The sequence below is a fragment of the Sparassis crispa genome (assembly GCF_003851025.1).
Source record: "Sparassis crispa DNA, contig_000013F, whole genome shotgun sequence".
Lineage (NCBI taxonomy): Eukaryota > Fungi > Basidiomycota > Agaricomycetes > Polyporales > Sparassidaceae > Sparassis > Sparassis crispa.
This window is the reverse complement of record NW_020939760.1, coordinates 903,187-920,742: the sequence shown is the minus strand read 5'-3', so window position 1 is coordinate 920,742 and position 17,556 is coordinate 903,187. Positions and strand designations below refer to the sequence as shown.

Here is a 17,556-nt window from a genome sequence, read left to right as displayed (position 1 = left end):
AATGAGGAGGCAGCTCCGAAGGCGAAGCGGATGAAGCCGATCGAGGTCGCAGAGGAGAAAGGCGAGGCCCTGACCACCTCTGGCCGAGCGCAGCGTGCGCAGAAGAGGATGGCGCAGACCGAGGTGGAGGGCTCGAAGGTGAGCACAAAGAAGAGCGGGAAGAGGAAGGCGAAGGAGTCAAGCGATGAAGAGGAAGTACCGACCATCAAGCCACCAAAGAAGAAGCGTGCGATGAAGGAATACAAGAGCAAGGAGTTCATCGAAAGCGAAGATGAGACTCCGGCACCGCCTTCCAATCTACCCGCCAAGACCGCAGGGGACTCTAACGACGGTGTTGCGAAGACGAACACCCCTGCCAAACCTGTCAAACAGACAACGAGGATGACGGCGACGCCTCATGTCGCACCGAAGGTGAAGGCAAAGGGGAAGGCAAAGGCGACGGCAAAGGGGAAGGCAACGGCGAAGGGGAAGGTGACGGCGAAGGCGAAGGCGAAGGTGACGGTGTCACAGAAGGACATGTGGAAAAAGACATCCACCCGCGTGTCTGACTTCATGTGGGCACACGCAACAGATTCGGTGAGTAACGATCTTGTGAGACATTGACCTGTGCTAATGTTCCTGCAGCTCGTCCCTTGCATTGGCTGCCAGGAGAAAGAGTGGCCATGCAAGCTCAACACCGCCAACTTCGGTCGCTGCCTCGAATGTGCAGCACGAGGCGTCAGTTGCAGCATCGCGCTGAGGAACACGGATGGCGTGCCCCTGCGAGGAAACTCACACACCGCACAGCGTGAGTTCCAAGAGATGTGCGCAGCACTGGTGGTAGAGGGCAAGCCAATGCCCACGTCGCCATCTCCATACGATGTCAAGGTCGACTCCGATGAGCCCGACAGTGCAGAACCCATGGTCATGGGAGCGTTGAAGTGCAAGCCGCCGAAGAAGACCAAGACGCGCAATGCTGCGGCATCCAGCTCCAAGGTCAAGGGTGGCGAGGAGGTCGAGGCGACGAAGCAGAAGGCGACCGTCACGCGCTATGAAGCCAACGCTGAAGGCGAGGCCTCGGTGGAGAAATCGTCGAAGTCCAAGCGCACCACCAAGTCCGCCACCGCCACTGAAGCTGTGGCTCTGTCCAACTCTGGCGAGGTCGCCAACTCTGGCGAGGTCTCCAAGTCTGGCACGCCTGCCAAGTCTGGTGCGGTTGCCAAACCTGGCGAAGGTAAGAAATCAGGACCCAAGCCAAAGCCGGTGAGGAGCCAAAACTCAGGTGCGCAAGATGGTGGCGAGGTCACCAGGACCTCAGTACGTGAGGCGGATGAGGTCCCACCTGCCAAGTCTGTTGCGAAGGAGGGCGGGTAGACGACAAGGGTGGCGATGGGAGGTCGCTCGGGCCCAATGGTGCCCGTGATCACCAGGAAGGCGAAGGCGAGTGCTCCCAAGGCAGCAGCCAAGATGCCTCTGGCGGAAGGCGATGGCATGGAGGAAGCCGCCAGGCTGGCAATGGAGGTGGTGCGGGCTATGGCCTTCCAAACAGGGCCAGCTGCTCCGCCGCAAGCTAGCAGCAGCAAGCGCATGCTGACACCAGTCGCCGACGAACCAGAGGATGCGCCAGAGTATCAGGCAGAGGTGGCGGAGGATGAGGTAAGCAGGACATCTTGTCGCAGCTGGAGTCGATGTAACCATGAAACAGAGCGCGTCCTTGGAGCGGCCACACGACGATCGGCGGCGTTCGCTGCTGATGCCCCACGAGACGAGCGCAGGAGCTGCCAAGGTGGCACAGGAGGTGACGCCCTCCCTGGAGATATCCAAGGCGTCGAAGGGAGTGAAGTCCTCCACATTGGTGAAGGCAGGACATCTCGATGAAGGGCGAAGGCCAGCTAAGAGGGGCGCCCCACTGGACTGCAAGGCAGCGAAGAAGGAGGCGGAGGCGAAAAGGGATGCGAAGGCGAACCGCCTCAGAGCAGTGCCTCCGACCAGCAAGGGTAAGTGCGCCCGCCACAGCTTCGAATCCATGCAGCGCTGACCAGGGATACAGCACCCCACTTGCGCGACGTCCAGCAAGTGTCTACAGGAAGTCCCGCTCCGGTGAACGAAGGCGACACCCCCAGTGGCGAAGAAACCTCGCAGTCATCCAACGATGACTGCGCGAATTGTGCCGAGTTGCGACAGGAGTTCCTGGCGCACAAGGACGGGATGGAAGTCCAATTCCAGGAGAGGATGGCGGACCTCAACACCGTCAAGGCAGAGATCACAGCGGCACTCCAGCGAATCAACCCGCCATCCGCATTTCAAGAAAATGCCCGGAGCATTCACGAAGAGGTCAAGTTGGCGATGGAGGAGTTTCGCAGGCCGGTCACCATTGAGCTTCAGGAGAGCATGAAGTTGGCAGTGGCGGACCTCGTCGCCAAGCGACATTGCCTGCCAGAGCTCAAGGAGAAGGTCAACAGGTTGGAGCAAGGCGCGAACCAGACGGTGAGCCAAGCGGACGTCGACAAGCTGCAGGGCGAATTGGCCGACCTCCATCATTCGATGGAGCTCCAGGCAGCGCGGTCAGACAGCATGGAGAAGGAGCTCAGGTCTTCGGCGGCAGAGGCGATCGCTCAAGCGAGCAAGCTGGAGATGGAATTGGCGCTCGCCAAAGAGGATTCGATGGCGGTGGCGACGTCCGCTTTGGATGAAGCGAAGAAGGTGGGGAAGGAGGTGGCGACGGCGAGAGAGGAAACCTCGCTGGTGGTGAAGTCTCTGGACGCATTCCGAGAGAAGGTCGACTCCGCCATGGTCTTCACCGCCTTTCGCCCAGATAGCCACAATGTGTAGTCATTAGAGTATTGATATACATGCTTTTTAACCTAGCATGGAATCTCCATGCACTCGATTCGCCACCGCCACTCCAAGTCAACTGAATGCCTGCTGAAGTTCTCGCCAACTCCCCTCGCCATTGCCACCATCTCCATGGCTTTACCTAAGTAGATCTATGGGTCACATTAAACAATGTGGAAGCCTACGAGTCTACTTTGAACTGGAGTTATATTGTCAAGGTCTGGTGCCGCCACTGCGGGTCTTGCGACCTGCGCCAACTTGGCCACTCTCTTTCACTTTGGTGGCTGCTTTCCCCAGACGGACCGGCTTCAGCTTGGTTTCTCCCTTGTCCTTGACCTCCGGGGTCTGAGGCAGAGCTCGTCTTCGCTTTGCGGGAGGCTTGTCACCATCATCTGAGTCCTCGGCCCTCGCATTCTTCTTCCTCGGCGAGGCCACTACCAACTCGTCCCGAGTACCACGTCCACGCTTCCGAGGTGGCGGATTGTCTTCGCCAGAGCTGTCTTCGCCATCGGGCTCGGGACGTGCTGGTTGACGTTTCCGCTTTGGATCAGGAAGCTTCTTCAAATCTTTCACAGCTCCTAGTGGATGCTGACTGCGGGTATTCTTGGCGGGCGACTCATCCATCGCTTGACGCTGACTGCGAGTGATCCTGCCGGGGATATTACTCTGAAGGGCATCGGTGATCGACCTTCCCTGGAGCGCTTTGGCTTGACCTGACGGACGGTCTTCCGTGGCTGCGGCCTTCCTCATCTTAGGTATAAACGGAGGCGGTGGCGGTCGTTCAGCACCACTGCTAGGTACGGACAAGTGTGCATCATCCTCTTCGCCATCGTCAGAGGCCCCACCACTGGTCTCCTGGCTCGGCCCTTCGTCTCCTCCACTTGGAATGATTGGTTTGTCAGCCATGGGGGCAGGCTGGTGAGCCTTGTGAACTTTGGCAGCAGTAGCAGCGCCATCGTGAGTTCTTGCAGAGGCATCACCTTCCTGCTCCTCCTGGCCCCCAAGGCCATCGCCACCTTGTGGGGCACCGCGTATGGCAGGCTTGCTCACTGGCTTCACCATGGCATGGATGACGTTCCCTTCCACCATGTCCAAGGTAATGATCTCGCAACAGTGAAGCAGCTGCTCTACTGCGTCAAATGAGATCGCCGAGTTCACCACATAGTCGGGAAGGTTGGTCGGTTCACCCTCCTCAATGAACTGAGATCGTGTGAGGTCCCTCAGTGCCATACCAATCACGAGTGCAGATTGTTGTACGCCCTGTGGATGTAAGAACCGATATTTTGTCAGCCATGGTTTGTCGCCCAACCAGTTCTCGACGATGTCAAAGTTGTCCACCACATGAAATGACGGTGGGAGGTAGCGCTGGCCATACGACCATTCGCTCCAGGGAATCGGATCATACCTGGCGAAACGATACACCTGGGGCTATATGACGGATGATCAATAGTGGCTATGAATCCCCACGAAAGGAGCTCACCACAGTCGCAATCTTGACTTCCTTCAGCATATCCTGGTATCGCGGTTCGACGGAAAGGGTGGCGAGAAACACGTCTCTCCTTTTCACGAGGTGGGGCACAGTACTCCCCACAGTACTCCCGCCAGTGAGACGTGGGGCTCGGCCTTGAAGCTCAAGCATGAGCTCCTTTGTACTGGGCTCCAGTTCACTCCATGCTTCATCGGTCTCCTCTGTGTCAAATCTGTGCAGTTCGCCCAGAGGAAGGTCTTGGAGACCTCGCTTTGCCTTCGTCTTGGCACTGCCGCTACCACTCGCTTGAGGTGCACCACCATTGTTAGCCTTATGTCCATTGGTGGTGGCGACTGCCTTGCCCTTCGCTTTATTCGCAATCACGCTCTCGCCATCCCCTGAATCTTCATCGCTGGCCATATCTTCTTCGGAAGCCATGCTGGGTATATCTGGCAAACTCCGATCAGAGTCTTGGCTGCTTCTGGCATCATCTTCCGAGTCGTATGCATCTTTCGTCTTGCGTTTACGCCCACCGCCTTTGGCTCCACCAGGGGCCGCTTTGCCCTTTGTCGCCTTCGATGCCGCCTTTCCCGTGACCTTGCGCACAGGTTTACCCTTCTTCTTCGCCTTCCCCGCCTTCTTCGGTGTGAGTGCTTCTTGGACCTCATGTTCAGATCCTTCTTCTAATGCCTGTGCTGATCCGTCAAGTGGTGGAAGAGGATCATACTTGGCGGGAGCAGCTTCGCCATCCTTGTCGAAGTACTGGGTGAATCGCATGGTCTGCTCAGGTCCATGTTCCTCTTGGCGTGCCCGCCAGTGGTCGAGGAGGGCACGAACGGGAACACTTGTCATCTTTGAGGGATCGATCCACTGGAAGTTCTCAGGTAGCATCTCCGCTGGAATAACCTCATTGATGTCGTCTATGCTGTTCAGCTTCGTCCATGGCGACTTGCAGTTCCGAACACCCTTCGCCAATGCTGTAAACTGGTCAGCATCTCTCAACACCGAGTGGGAGTGTCATACCGTAGTGATGATTCATGAAGTCTCGAACTTGTACCTTCATCACCTTGAGAGGCGCTTCCGCCATACCTTCGGGCACCGACGGGAGCAGAGGAAAACCGTTGGCCGTCAACTGAATCTTGTCCATGTCCCGCATGCAATCGGCAGGTGTCTTCTTCACCGTCACTGTAGTCTCAGTCACACCTAAGGAATCAGGTCAGTGTGCCAGCGACAATGCAACTGAGGTCTTCTTACCGTATTCGCCTTTGGCCCACTCAGAGAACACCTTTGCTAGAGGCTGGTAAGCACGCAGCCACCCAGGATAGGCCCCGAATGGAGTTCCATTGGTGATGGCGTGGTTGACCTCCACCCTTCACTCGGGGGTTAGCAGATGGCGACAGTCGGATGGTCTACGCTCACATCTCTACCTTCAGACTCCCCGCTTCCTTCGGATATGCTAGCATGAATGCCATGCGAATGCCCATGGTGTCCCACATAGTCTTGGCAAACTTCTTCAGATATTGCATCATTCGCTGCTCCCTCAGCCTGTCTTAGGTCAGGATTTGCCTTATGCTACGTGACAGGAGGTACGCACTTCATTTTCATCTTATCATCCAGAGTGCCATTGCGCCAACTTTCCGCCTTTTCCTCATACACCTTCTGCTCCTCCTCGGACAGTTTTGCCCATTCGGCACTCCGTGCGACTCTCCACACCTTGGAGACATTGCAACCCTTATCTGCCGCGAGTGCTCGCGCGGCCTCAGTCACCTTGTCCCTCTCCAGCGCATCCCACACCTTGAAGGCATTGGGCTTGCCAGAAACATGCATACGCTTTTTCGTCGCTTTCTCCTGCGCATGGCGGGCGTGGTTATTGAGCCACTCTCAGATTTTCTGCGGTGAGAGTTAGTGGGGACCTCACAGACATGAAACACTGCTCACAGTTTCCACAATGATGTCGTCATAATTTGACGTGTCGACAAACTGTGTCTTCAGCTTCTGGCGCAAGCTCTGAACCAGAGTCTTGCGTCCCTTGGCATCTGCCGTGTCATAAGACCGCAGCTTCTCAGAGAGTATGGGCTGATGCTCCGTCAAAATTACAAATCTCGCTGGCATGCTTTCTTGATGTCGAGGATGAGATTTTTGTGTTGGGGCAGTGAAGGGGGTCGATAGTTCAACGGGCAGCGCTCTGTCCATTTCCTCATCGGCCGCCCACAACTCAACATGCACGTGCTGATGGCCCATTTGGGCTTACACCAATTACCCTCCTCGCCATGGTGTGTGGTGACTGCTGAAGCATTGTATGTGTATTTTTCGCAGTGGCGGGAGGTGGTAGTAGGTATGCACTAGCATTCATGCCTGGTGAAAGGCAATGTTGAATGCCGCTTCTATGGCAGAGCACACCACGCCAACTTCATCTCACGAATGCTGGGCGGAGGCAATCTGGCGATCATCTGCATGCCAATCTGTGGGATAAAGGGCTTCCTCGGAGTTAGGCTCGGCCAATTAGATGGCAGTGACGAAGGGCCCAGACATGGCGGACCACCCGGCCCGTGATCCGGCATGGCGGCATCATGTCCGGCTCGGCGGCATGATGAACATGTGAGATGTGCAAGGGACGTGCTTGCAAGCAATATGCAGGCAGATGAATGCATACTGTTCTTTGCCATTCTGGCCCCTCCTACATTCTCCCCTGCATCTGCAAGCCAACCGCCTGAGCCCGCCATACACCTGTGCGTTCCTTCAACCGATGCATGCTGTAATCGTCCCATTGATTGGCAGACAGTATCAAGATGAGCAATCTGTCACCCATGCCACTGACCGATCAGATAGCAGGAGTCTTGGAGCTCATGTTCCGCCGAAAGCTCCATCTGGCCACTCATGCAGCCCATTCTGCGCCATCTATAGAAGTGCCTCCGTCCATGCCATCCGCCCTCCTATTGGAGTGCAATGGCATTGCAGATGCTCTTGTGAAGGCCATCCGTAATCCTGGTAGTCATTAGTCTTGCCGCAGGTCTGATCACACTGATCACGCCATTGTAATAGTAAGGCTGCAGTGGGACATTGATAGATATTGCGACAGCCTTTCGATTCAGCCCACGGGGCAGAATGAAGTCCTCGAGGCAGAACTGGAACGGAAGTGGCCTCCTCCATTTGGTGAGAGCGAAATACGCATAGACCAGCCCGCCACCCTCGTGGACATGCACGGACACATCTTGGCTTGGATACTTCCAAGAGTGTTGATACCAGACCGCCAGGTGGGTGGCTTGCCCAGCCTTGCACTGTGATCTGACAAATTTGTCAGACGAAGATGCTCCAAGCGACCAGGGCCCTACACCCAGCAATAGCAGCCAGTAAGCCTTCCAGCACCACTGCCAGTTGGTGACACAACCCGTTGTACTTCTTGCCTCCTGAGGAGTGTGCCCAATTCCCAGCGGGCTCCTTGTGTCTCTCGCCAGGTTGGTTCCAACAAGTAAGAGAGGTGGGTCTCCTTGCCACGCCATTTGCCTTGCGTCTGGACAGCCTTTGCAGCATATGGAGTCTGGGAGGCTGGAGACCTCCGCCAGCCTGAAGCTTGAGGGCGGAAGAAGTTGGCTGCGTGATATTCATGACTCCTCCGCATTGCTGGGCGCCATCCTGGCCGTCGTTCACCCAACACTATATGCCGCAGGACGCCAGTGCTTGGATTTGATCCAGCAAGACCCAGAATTGCGAGAGATGGCGCTGAACTGGTCATCGCCATTCAATGCGCTCCAGGTGATCGCCAACCGGGAAACTCCTTTCCACCGAGATAGCAAGACAAGATACACGTTCTACGACCTGTTGGCGACGTTGGGCAACTACACTTGCGCATGGTTGAACTTCCCCGCCATGCGTGTCGCCATCGATTATAGTCCTGGAACTGTCATAGCCTTCTGTGGAAAGGCGATTCATCATGGCATCACTCGAGCAGATGGCGAAAGGCTCGTCTATGCATACTTCATGCGAGAGGGTGTCCAGAACAGGCTAGGCATTCCGGCGCCCCACTGGATGCAAGCTTCATATTACGCCTCACACATTGGCATGTGCACAGTTCATCACCGAGTCTGCATTCCTAACTCAGAACAGGTCCTAACTGGCTCGCTTATTAGAGGGACATCATGCCAAAGACTGATGGAGACGAGAACACTATGCAGGGGATGGAGACTGTCGATGGCAGCTTCATTGGCGGGATAAAGTTGGCGGAGGTGATGGCGAAATGTATGGAGTCTCGAATTTCCGAATCCTAGCTGAAGGTTGGCGAGCGCGCGGTACGAGTGCGCATTTCACATCTCGACAGTGTTCAGCTCAAGGTGTAGTTATCACTGATGGCAGCATATGGTTGGCGGACCTCGAAGTTGGCGGAGATGGTGGCGAAATGTGTTCGGTTGAGAAGTTGTGAGTGCTAGTGGGGCAGATGGCGGCAGCGTTGGCGAGCGCGCGGTGCAAGTGCACGTTTCCCTTTTGAGCATTATGCTACTCCGAGTCAAGGCAAAGTTAGCACTGAGAGCGACATACAATTGGCGGACCTCTCGCCAACATGGCATCCTTATCTGCATAACACTGATTTGGTGCCTAAAGAGACCACGAGGTGATAAGGCCCAGGCATTGCAGCCATTCTTAACCACCTTGATGAGTAGTCTGGTGGGCAGCAAGACCGTGTGTGATTTGCACGTGTTGTGTTGTGCGATAGGGACACAATGCTCATCGATGAGTTTGCAATACGACTCCCCACTGACCTGAACCATGAGCAGATGCAACAAAAGCAGGCTCGTTGTAGACCTGGATGACGAGGTTGAGTTTGTGACCAAGGTAGCTAAGCAGACCACTAGGGGAGTACGCTATGTGGACGTACCTTTGCCCATGCCCACGGGTTCAAACGTGCCATCGCCTTCCAAAAGTCCATCAAAGGCTCCAGCTTCAGGCTCCTTGTTTAACTTGGATGATGGCGACGTCCTGGGCAACATAGGTGTGCCGATTCAGCTGGATCCGGCGGCTCGGAAGACAAAGGTGGGCACTCCCGCCATGACCATCTGACGGTCTGACCATGCGCGATAGACCCAGAATGACTTCATGAGGGACTGGATACCCCACCGTGATGACTATCTTCATGCCATTGTCGAGATGGAAGCCCCGCCTGAGCCCAGAAACTGTGCGGAATGCAAGGTTGGTGAGGGACGGTGGCGATGCCTGGACTGTATGGGCAGACCGCTCATCTGTACCGACTGCTGTCGTAACGGCCATCAGCGTGCTCCTTTCCATCGGATAGAGCATTGGCAGGGTCAGTATTTTGAGCCGGCATCACTGTATCGGGTTGGCGTCTGCATCCATTTGGGGCATGGCGGAGATCCCTGCCCTCTGGGCGCCTTCACAGCACATAACAACCCTGCGCCGGTGGTGGCCCCGGGGTCCAATTTCTGGAATGCCTCCAATGAAGACCTAAATGCACATGATGGCGAGGTCTCAGATGATGGTGAGGTCCCATTCAACTTTGCACCTCTGGCAGGCACCCTTGATGGTGAAGCAAGGCAAACCGACGATGCTCCCGATCCCACTTGGGAGGAAGATGTGCCACCGGTGCTCTCCCGGCCACCTCGCCGTGACAGTTACGGGAATCGGATCATAGTCATTGTCGACATCTCTGGCGTTCACCATATCGGCGTTGACTGGTGCCAGTGTGAGATGGCAGTGGAGTGTGACATGCAGCTTCTTCAAATGGGACTTTACCCTGGTACCGTCAAGGATCCCCATACCGCCTTCACATTCGCCGTCCTCGACGATTTCCTTCTGGAGAACAAAGAGTGCAAGACGGCGGCATTGAACTACTACAGCAAGCTCAAACGGGTCACGAGCAATGCCTTTCCTGGCACCGTTCCCATAAGTGTTCACATGCATTCCCATGGCCCAACCGTTCATGCCAGTTCCTCGCCAGGACCGTTATCGTGAGCTGATGCGGGTGTCCCGCCAATGGCGCCAACTCAAATATCGCAAGTGGCACGGCTTCTCACACGATGCCCTCCATCCTGTGGAGAAGGGTGGCCTCACCATCTTTTGTCCCGCCTGTCCCCAGCCTGGGCTCAACCTGCCTTTCGATTGGCAAGCGGATCCAGTGCAGTGGAAGTTCAAACGCGGCTTTGTCATGGATGGCAATTTCAGTGCAGAGCACATGAAGATGAAGCACCCCGAGGAGGACGTCGCCCTCAGTGACGGCCAGGCATTCATGGTCGGCCAAGAGGATTACAAGGCTCATCTGGCGGTGGCCATGGAGTCCCATCAGGTGCGTGTCTGGCTGCACGTTCTTCTTCCGCCCTTGACTCCTAAGCCCACCAGCGCTCCACTTGTCATGAGCACCGCGCTGTCAATCAGGCCAATGTGGATCGCGCCAACCTCGACGCCACAGGAATCGGGGCCACTGCTTGCGCCAGACATGGTTTCTTCGTCCCTCATACTGTCGTCGATTTCCAGAAGGGAGAAAGGTTCGCATATGTCTCTTGTCATGATTCATTCTCACCGACGCACCCTCTGCAGACAAATGAATATGGATTACTCTCTCAGCAATGCGCTCCTGACCCTCACCGGTATCACCCTCGTCCTCGTCATGTACGACATCATGTGCCAGTATGGCGTCCATGTCCGCAAACGTTTCCGCCACAGCGCCTATCTGAGGATGCCCTTCGAGCTCAAGATAGACCAAGGCATCGGCTTGTTTCATGTGCATGGACACCAAGATTGCTGCTTCCAACGGTTCTCGCCCAACTTTATAGTTGGCGCTGGTATGGTTGATGGCGAGGTCATCGAGACCCTGTGGGCGCCCACAAATGAGGTCTCAGGCAGTACCAGGGGCATGACCCGAGCTCACCGCCAAGAAGTCCTTGACGATCACATGAATGACTCCAACTGGAAGAAGACGACTCGCATGGGTGAGCCTGGTTCCTCCTTCCCTATTTGCCACCTGCCTTATGCTGCCTACAGTGCCAACCTTGATGACAAAGTGGAAACGCGTGCTCCTGGGCTTCCCAAGAAGCAAGGAGTCCTTTGAAGCTTTATCTGCATCCACAGATGAGGAGGTCCTTGAGGCATGGCGGAAGGAGTACGACAACGCTATGGAGGCTCGCCAAAATGATCCGAAGATTATGGACACCTTCGATGTCCAGCTCAGGAAGGGTGAGTATCCTTCCATCGTCGTGTGGCATGTAGTTGATGTGAATGCAAGCCCCGGGTAAAGACCTCACCCAACTCAGACTGGCGGGCAAGGAGTCCGCCAAGGGCTTGGAGAAGGGCACCGCCGGATGGTTGTTGACTGGCCTCAAAATTCAAGAAGCACAGTGAGTTTGCCTCGTCTTAACAAAAATACAGCTCTGACGGCCTTCAGGCTTAAGCTTGCGAATGATATCCGCAAGGCGGGTCAAAATCCGAGCGTGGCGGAGGACCTCAAGACTCTCGAGCACCGTCAGCGCCTCGAAGTCAGCATTCTCACATTCCAACGTCGCTCTGAGAAGTTCATGGGAAGGTTGGAGGACGTTCCTGCCATGGAAGATCGTGACGATGGTGCGCTCTGGGATTCCTTGGATGAGAATCCTTTTCAAATACACCCGGAGGACGCTGAGTATGGCGAGGATGCGATTCCACCCGAGCAAGCTTCCTTGAATTTACCTTCGCAGATCGGATTCGTGGCCGCCGTCGCCAACGGGCTCCAGACCCTGGCGGCCCAAGAGTTGGAGTTGCGCAAAGGCCTGATGAATGACATCCTCCACGAGCTTCACATGGCGCTTGGACTGAAGTCTTACCTCTACCGCAAGAGGGTTCGTCCCGCCAACAGCGTCGGAACCATGACCCGTGCACAGGCAGAGGTTCATGCTGCCGATCAGACCGTCTTGGCCTGCGCCAGGCTCTATTCCGCCAACCGACGCGCCATTATGCGCTTGGGCGCCACCGATGAAGACTTGGCCCTCTATCGCCCTTTGGATAAGAAGGACCTGCACGTGAAGACTGCCGTCATCGAGGCTAGCACCTCCGGGCTCAGGAACGTCAACCTGGCTTGGTTCTGGACCATGGATGTCGCTGGAGATCGAGGTTCATCAGAATGGATGGACGAGTGTTCGTAATTGTCCGATCGATCTCTAGGCCTCCTGCTAATTTACCCTCCAGTCTATAGAGTGAATTGGCTGCGTGCCAGAGCTCGATATGAGAGATGGAGGGAGGAGCGTGTCTTGGTCCACTCGGAAATGGCCTGGACCATAGCCACCTTCAAGCGGAATGCGGAACAATGGGCTCACTGGCTCGAGATGACGGATCCTTCCTGGCGGGGTCATGTTTGCTATGCCGCCAGGCAAGTGAGTATGTGGCGGACCTTCGCCAGCCACGCCACTGACGCCTTCAGCCACATCCTCGCCCTGGACATTGAGGACGAAAGGGCGGGCGATGAAAATGTGCTTTGAGTCAGGGTTCACTGGGGTGTATGCATATTCATGTTTGCTATATCGATGTAGTGATCGTCATGTGTGTAATTCCTACTCACCAATATCACATTTGGCGAAGTGACCTCCATCCTCGCCTGAGGGCTTCATCTCGGCATGTGCTCTCCAATTGCATGACATCAGACATCAGATAAGGTCGATCAGATATCAACCTCGGCTCATCCACTCACCGTCATGTCTGCCCAGTCTTCAACATCAGATGCGCGCCCCTGCCTGTTCTCCAGAGGGAGGTTGCAGTTGGAAGTCTACACTTGGAGGATCCAAGAAGCTGTTCTGGCACTGGAGCCTGACCCAGATCACTTCACCAAGGTCCGTTGGGAGGAAGGCTTGCGCCGGGAGATGGTACGCCTTTCTTGCTGATATCGCCTGACCCTGCTGAGTCCTGTGCAGTTCGCCGTCAGGGGTATCTGTGGCGACCTCGCGTTGGCGGGTCATGCTGACCATATTGACCATGGCGGAGTTATCGCCAGTGTCCTCACCGTCTGCACTTTCAATCGCGAAGTTCTGCGCCCCATCAGCATTGACGTCAAGGCGATTCCATGCCCCACCACCCTCGTTCCTCGTCCTAAGAACCTACTCGAGGATTCACCCGACTACTGGTGGAAATGGGATCGTCAGGTTGGGCCGGCGGGGAGCCCTATGGAGGCCTGGTGGTACAAACTTGGTGATCCCTGGGTGAGTGGTACGTTCCAGCACCTTACAGTCTTGCTGAACCTCGAGAACGTAGGAGAAGGTGTACACCATCTCCGAGTCTACACTGGTGCAGCTTGAACAGCTGCATGTTCGCGTCGCGAACCTCACTAGTTGGTTGCACGAGAGGACAGATCAGAACCTGGATGTGGTGCTGGAAGAGCTGCAGGAGGCGACGCGGCAGCTGCGTGAGTTAGGAATGTAATCGCCCAATGCCAGGCGTCCGTTCGTGCTGTAGTGTGTCGAATATAAGGTTGTCATGTCTTTGAACCGGGGCAATGTACCTGGTGTGGTAAGGCGAAACATAGTAGCCACATACTCTCCTCAGGAGGGCACATCCCCAATGGTATCTGATGCATGGCTCGAAAGCCAATGCCACATGGGAGAGTTTGGCGAAGTCATTCTGGACTGCATGTTCAGATGGCGAGTGATATCCACCACAGTTCGCCAACCCTTCCCACAGTGGGAGAGAGTGTGATACTGCAAGGAGAGCTGATAGTGAGCTAACCAGAATTGGAGGGAATGATGGGTGGATTACGTGGAAATTATTGGCCGGCGGTAGCTCCATCATTGCCCTGTTAGGCGGTGGATCAATCACTGAAAAATATGCCCATGGCGGTTGACTGATCGCTGAGAACTACACCTATGGCGGTGGACCGATAGGTCTGAGCAAGAGGTGCCGCATGAGCAACGACTCGGCGTCGGAGCCCCCTTCTTCTGTGGTGTCCTTCGGCTCGTACGCTGATTTGCACACGTCCGCATCCTCGTCTACTTCGTGCTCTTCGGTTGACTTCGGGTACAATCCGTTCACTTCGTATGGTCTACTTCTTGGCTCGGGCAACCAGGTGTGGCATCCGCCCATGCTTCCCCCTGACCAATCTCCACGTTTCATACATCCGCCCATGCTTCCCCCTGACCAATCTCCATGTTTCATACATCCACCTATGCTACTCCCTGATGAATCATCTGGTATGTTCCTTCACCCACCCATGCTTCACCAAGATGACACGGACACGATACGAGCCCAGTTGACAACCTAGGGCAAGGCAAATAACTCAGCTATGCCCGGGCTAGTCAGATATTTCAGGCGACCCATGCTTATGGGCTCAGAAATATACCTATGGCGGTGGGCCGATGGCTGTATAATAGCCCCGTGGTGGTGGGCCGATCGCTCAGAACACTACCTATGGAGGTCGGCCCATCGCTCAGAACCCTACCTATGGGGTTGTGCCGATGGCTGTATAATAGCACCGTGGCGGTGGGCCCATCGCTCAGAACCCTACCTATGGAGGTCGGCCCATCGCTCAGAACACTACCTATGGCGGTGGGCCGATGGCTGTATAATAGCACCATGGTGGTGGGCCGATCGCTCAGAACACTACCTATGGAGGTCGGCCCATCGCTCAGAACCCTACCTATGGCGGTGGGCCGATCGCTCAGAACCCTACCTATGGCGGTGGGCCGATCGCTCAGAACACTACCTATGGCGGTGGGCCCATCGCTCAGAACACTACCTATGGCGGTCGGCCCACCGCTCAGAACACTACCTATGGCGGTGGGCCGATGGCTGTATAATAGCACCGTGGCGGTGGGCCGATCGCTCAGAAATATACCTATGGCGGTAGGCCGATCGCTCAGAACACTGCCTATGGCGGTCAGCCCACCGCTCAGAACACTACCTATGGCGGTGGGCCGATGGCTGTATAATAGCACCGTGGTGGTGGGCCGATCGCTCAGAACACTACCTATGGCGGTGGGACGATCGCTCAGAACACTACCTATGGCGGTCGGCCCACCGCTCAGAACACTACCTATGGCGGTGGGCCGATGGCTGTATAATAGCACCGTGGCGGTGGGCTGATCGCTCAGAAATATACCTATGGCGGTAGGCCGATCGCTCAGAACACTACATATGGCGGTGGGCCGACGGCTCTATAATAGCCCCAGTGGCGGTGGGCCGATCACTCAGAACACTACCTATGGTGGTCGGCCCATCGCTCAGTACTACCACGGTGGTGGTGGGCCGATGGCTGTATAATAGCCCCATGGTGGTGGGCCGATGGCTCAGAACACTACCTATGGCAGTCGGCCGATGGCTCAGAACAGCTCCAATGGCGGTGGGCCGATGGCTGTACAATAGCCCCGTGGCGGTGGGCTGATCGCTCAGAAATATCCCTATGGTGGTGGGCCGATCGCTTAGAACACTACCTATGGCGGTGGGCCGATCACTCAGAACACTACCTATGGCGGTGGGCCAATGGCTGTATAATAGCCCTAGTGGCGGTGGGCCGATCGCTCAGAACACTACCTATGGCGGTGGGCCAATGGCTGTGTAATAGCCCCGTGGCGGTGGGCCGATCGCTCAGAACACTACCTATGGCAGTGGGCTGATGGCTGTATAATAGCCCCATGGCAGTGGGCCGATCACTCAAAAATACACCTATGGCGGTGGGCCCATCGCTCAGAACTATCACCGCGGCGGTGGGCCCATGCCTGTATAATAGTTGCATCATGTTGGTGGGCCGATCGCTCAGAAATACTCCTATGGCGGTGGGCCCATCGCTCCAGCATTTCCTTCATCGCCATGAGCCGATCGCTGACAGCTCCTTACACAGACCGATGGGCCGACGTCCGCTGGCTGTCCAGTTCATGACAATGTCAGGGTAAATGGGAGTCCAGTTCACAAACATGACTGAATGGGCTGTCAGTGGGCATGTACCGGGGCCCGTACGAATATTGATTGACATTAGCATATGCAACTACATGGAAACAAGGATGAGCTCGAGTAAAAAAGGCCTGGACAGAGTAACAATTTTACTCACAGGAATGTGGTTGTGACTGGTTTGGAATCAAAGGAGGGTGATTTGCTTGAGGTCCTAACAAAGGTGGTGCATGCAAAGTGGCCATATCAGCCTTTCGAGGCTTGTCAGAAAGAGGCTGTAGGCCAAAAAAGCCCAACACTTTGCGCAGCATGGAGCATGCATTATAGACTTGTCGCGCATTTCGCAGAGGTCTCGGAAATGACCGTTCAGCCACACGAGATGGAAGCAAATTTGCAGGCACGTCACTAATTGGGAACCTCGTGGTGGCGTAACAATCTGAAGTCGAGGAAGTCATGCAATTAAAGTAATCTAAATACAAGAGGCAATAGTACCTTCGTACCCACTGGTGTCAGTAACAGTTGATTGAAGAAACAGCAACTCAACTTACAAATCTGATTGTCCTGTGCAATCATCACGAATGACAACACAAGGACAGTTCATCGCAGCTGTGCACTCGCCGAATAAGTGTACGCATAGCTGTTCAAGTGCTGCAGAATGTCTCGCTCGCAGCGTGTGACATTATGAGCGAGAAGGGCAACATACTGAGGTCTCGACTGGGAATATGCCACTGCTAGCAGGTGCAATATGGATGCTTGGATTGCATAGGACGACGACTGTTGCGAAACGGGTCTGCGTATATCTGGTATCAATGTATTGTTCAGCTTCAGAACGAAGGCGGTGGTTCGTACCTGGTATGACCTCACGTGGACTGCCGCATCGGAAAATTTGGTCAGGAATGTTAGGTCCCAGCCCCGCGACATTGAGAGCCTGAACGTGTCAGGACCGTGACACGCTTCGCGGCTGTTCGTACAAGATCCATTCTGAACGTTCCAAGATGAACGCGTAATGCAATTGTGCACCAGTGAGCCTGGGAGTCTACAACCCTCCCATGGCATGGCTGTGCCCGAGCCGCACTAAGTCCTATTTCCTGAGGGACCATGTACGATGACAAGGGCCGTCAGCGTCAGTCCTCGGGCCTCGAAGATATTAGCATGGAGCCTCCATGCTGTAGGCTGAAGCTCACGCTTGAGTATACTTGGCTTAGCTAGCTTAACTTTCTTGGCTTTGTTAACTTTTATTAGCTTTTCTAGGCTCTTGTCACAGCAAAAAAAAGCCAGGGAAAGTAAATAAAAGCTAATGTAAGAAGCTAGCTTCAAGTGACTTAAAGTTACTTTTGTAAGGTAAAAGCTAAGAACAAAAGCAAGATTGTGAACCGTCAGTGAGATTCACCAATGTGAACAAGTGCCGAGAACTTGAGGTTCACCGTCTT

The 17,556-nt window shown here is 55.3% G+C and overlaps 5 protein-coding genes across 5 annotated transcripts; 4 read left to right on the top strand and 1 right to left on the bottom strand.

The window, feature by feature from the left end:
* Positions 1-30: 30 nt before the first annotated feature.
* Positions 31-2,811, top strand: SCP_1403200 (hypothetical protein; the record flags this gene model as incomplete). The annotated part of the gene is made up of 5 exons (XM_027764024.1): positions 31-576; positions 625-1,349; positions 1,410-1,635; positions 1,685-1,976; positions 2,030-2,811. 5 exons carry the CDS (start codon positions 31-33, stop codon positions 2,809-2,811), a joined length of 2,571 nt encoding a protein of 856 aa, XP_027619825.1.
* Positions 2,812-3,027: 216 nt separating this feature from the next.
* SCP_1403190 (hypothetical protein) lies at positions 3,028-6,394 on the bottom strand (the record flags this gene model as incomplete). The annotated part of the gene is made up of 7 exons (XM_027764023.1): positions 3,028-4,242; positions 4,295-5,259; positions 5,306-5,485; positions 5,537-5,652; positions 5,702-5,827; positions 5,877-6,160; positions 6,221-6,394. 7 exons carry the CDS (start codon positions 6,392-6,394, stop codon positions 3,028-3,030), a joined length of 3,060 nt encoding a protein of 1,019 aa, XP_027619824.1.
* A 519-nt stretch (positions 6,395-6,913) lies between these two features.
* On the top strand, positions 6,914-12,402 carry SCP_1403180 (hypothetical protein; the record flags this gene model as incomplete). The annotated part of the gene is made up of 16 exons (XM_027764022.1): positions 6,914-7,011; positions 7,065-7,270; positions 7,325-7,536; positions 7,584-7,656; positions 7,714-7,751; positions 7,802-8,350; positions 8,410-8,518; positions 8,605-8,695; positions 9,052-9,307; positions 9,356-10,168; positions 10,230-10,574; positions 10,628-10,773; positions 10,826-11,217; positions 11,270-11,461; positions 11,511-11,622; positions 11,670-12,402. The coding sequence occupies 16 exons, from the start codon at positions 6,914-6,916 to the stop codon at positions 12,400-12,402; spliced, it is 4,365 nt and encodes a 1,454-aa protein (XP_027619823.1).
* Positions 12,403-12,948: 546 nt separating this feature from the next.
* SCP_1403170 (hypothetical protein) lies at positions 12,949-13,669 on the top strand (the record flags this gene model as incomplete). Its single annotated transcript, XM_027764021.1, has 3 exons — positions 12,949-13,116; positions 13,165-13,449; positions 13,502-13,669. 3 exons carry the CDS (start codon positions 12,949-12,951, stop codon positions 13,667-13,669), a joined length of 621 nt encoding a protein of 206 aa, XP_027619822.1.
* Positions 13,670-14,147: 478 nt separating this feature from the next.
* On the top strand, positions 14,148-14,504 carry SCP_1403160 (hypothetical protein; the record flags this gene model as incomplete). The annotated part of the gene is made up of 1 exon (XM_027764020.1): positions 14,148-14,504. The coding sequence occupies one exon, from the start codon at positions 14,148-14,150 to the stop codon at positions 14,502-14,504; it is 357 nt and encodes a 118-aa protein (XP_027619821.1).
* Positions 14,505-17,556: the final 3,052 nt, after the last annotated feature.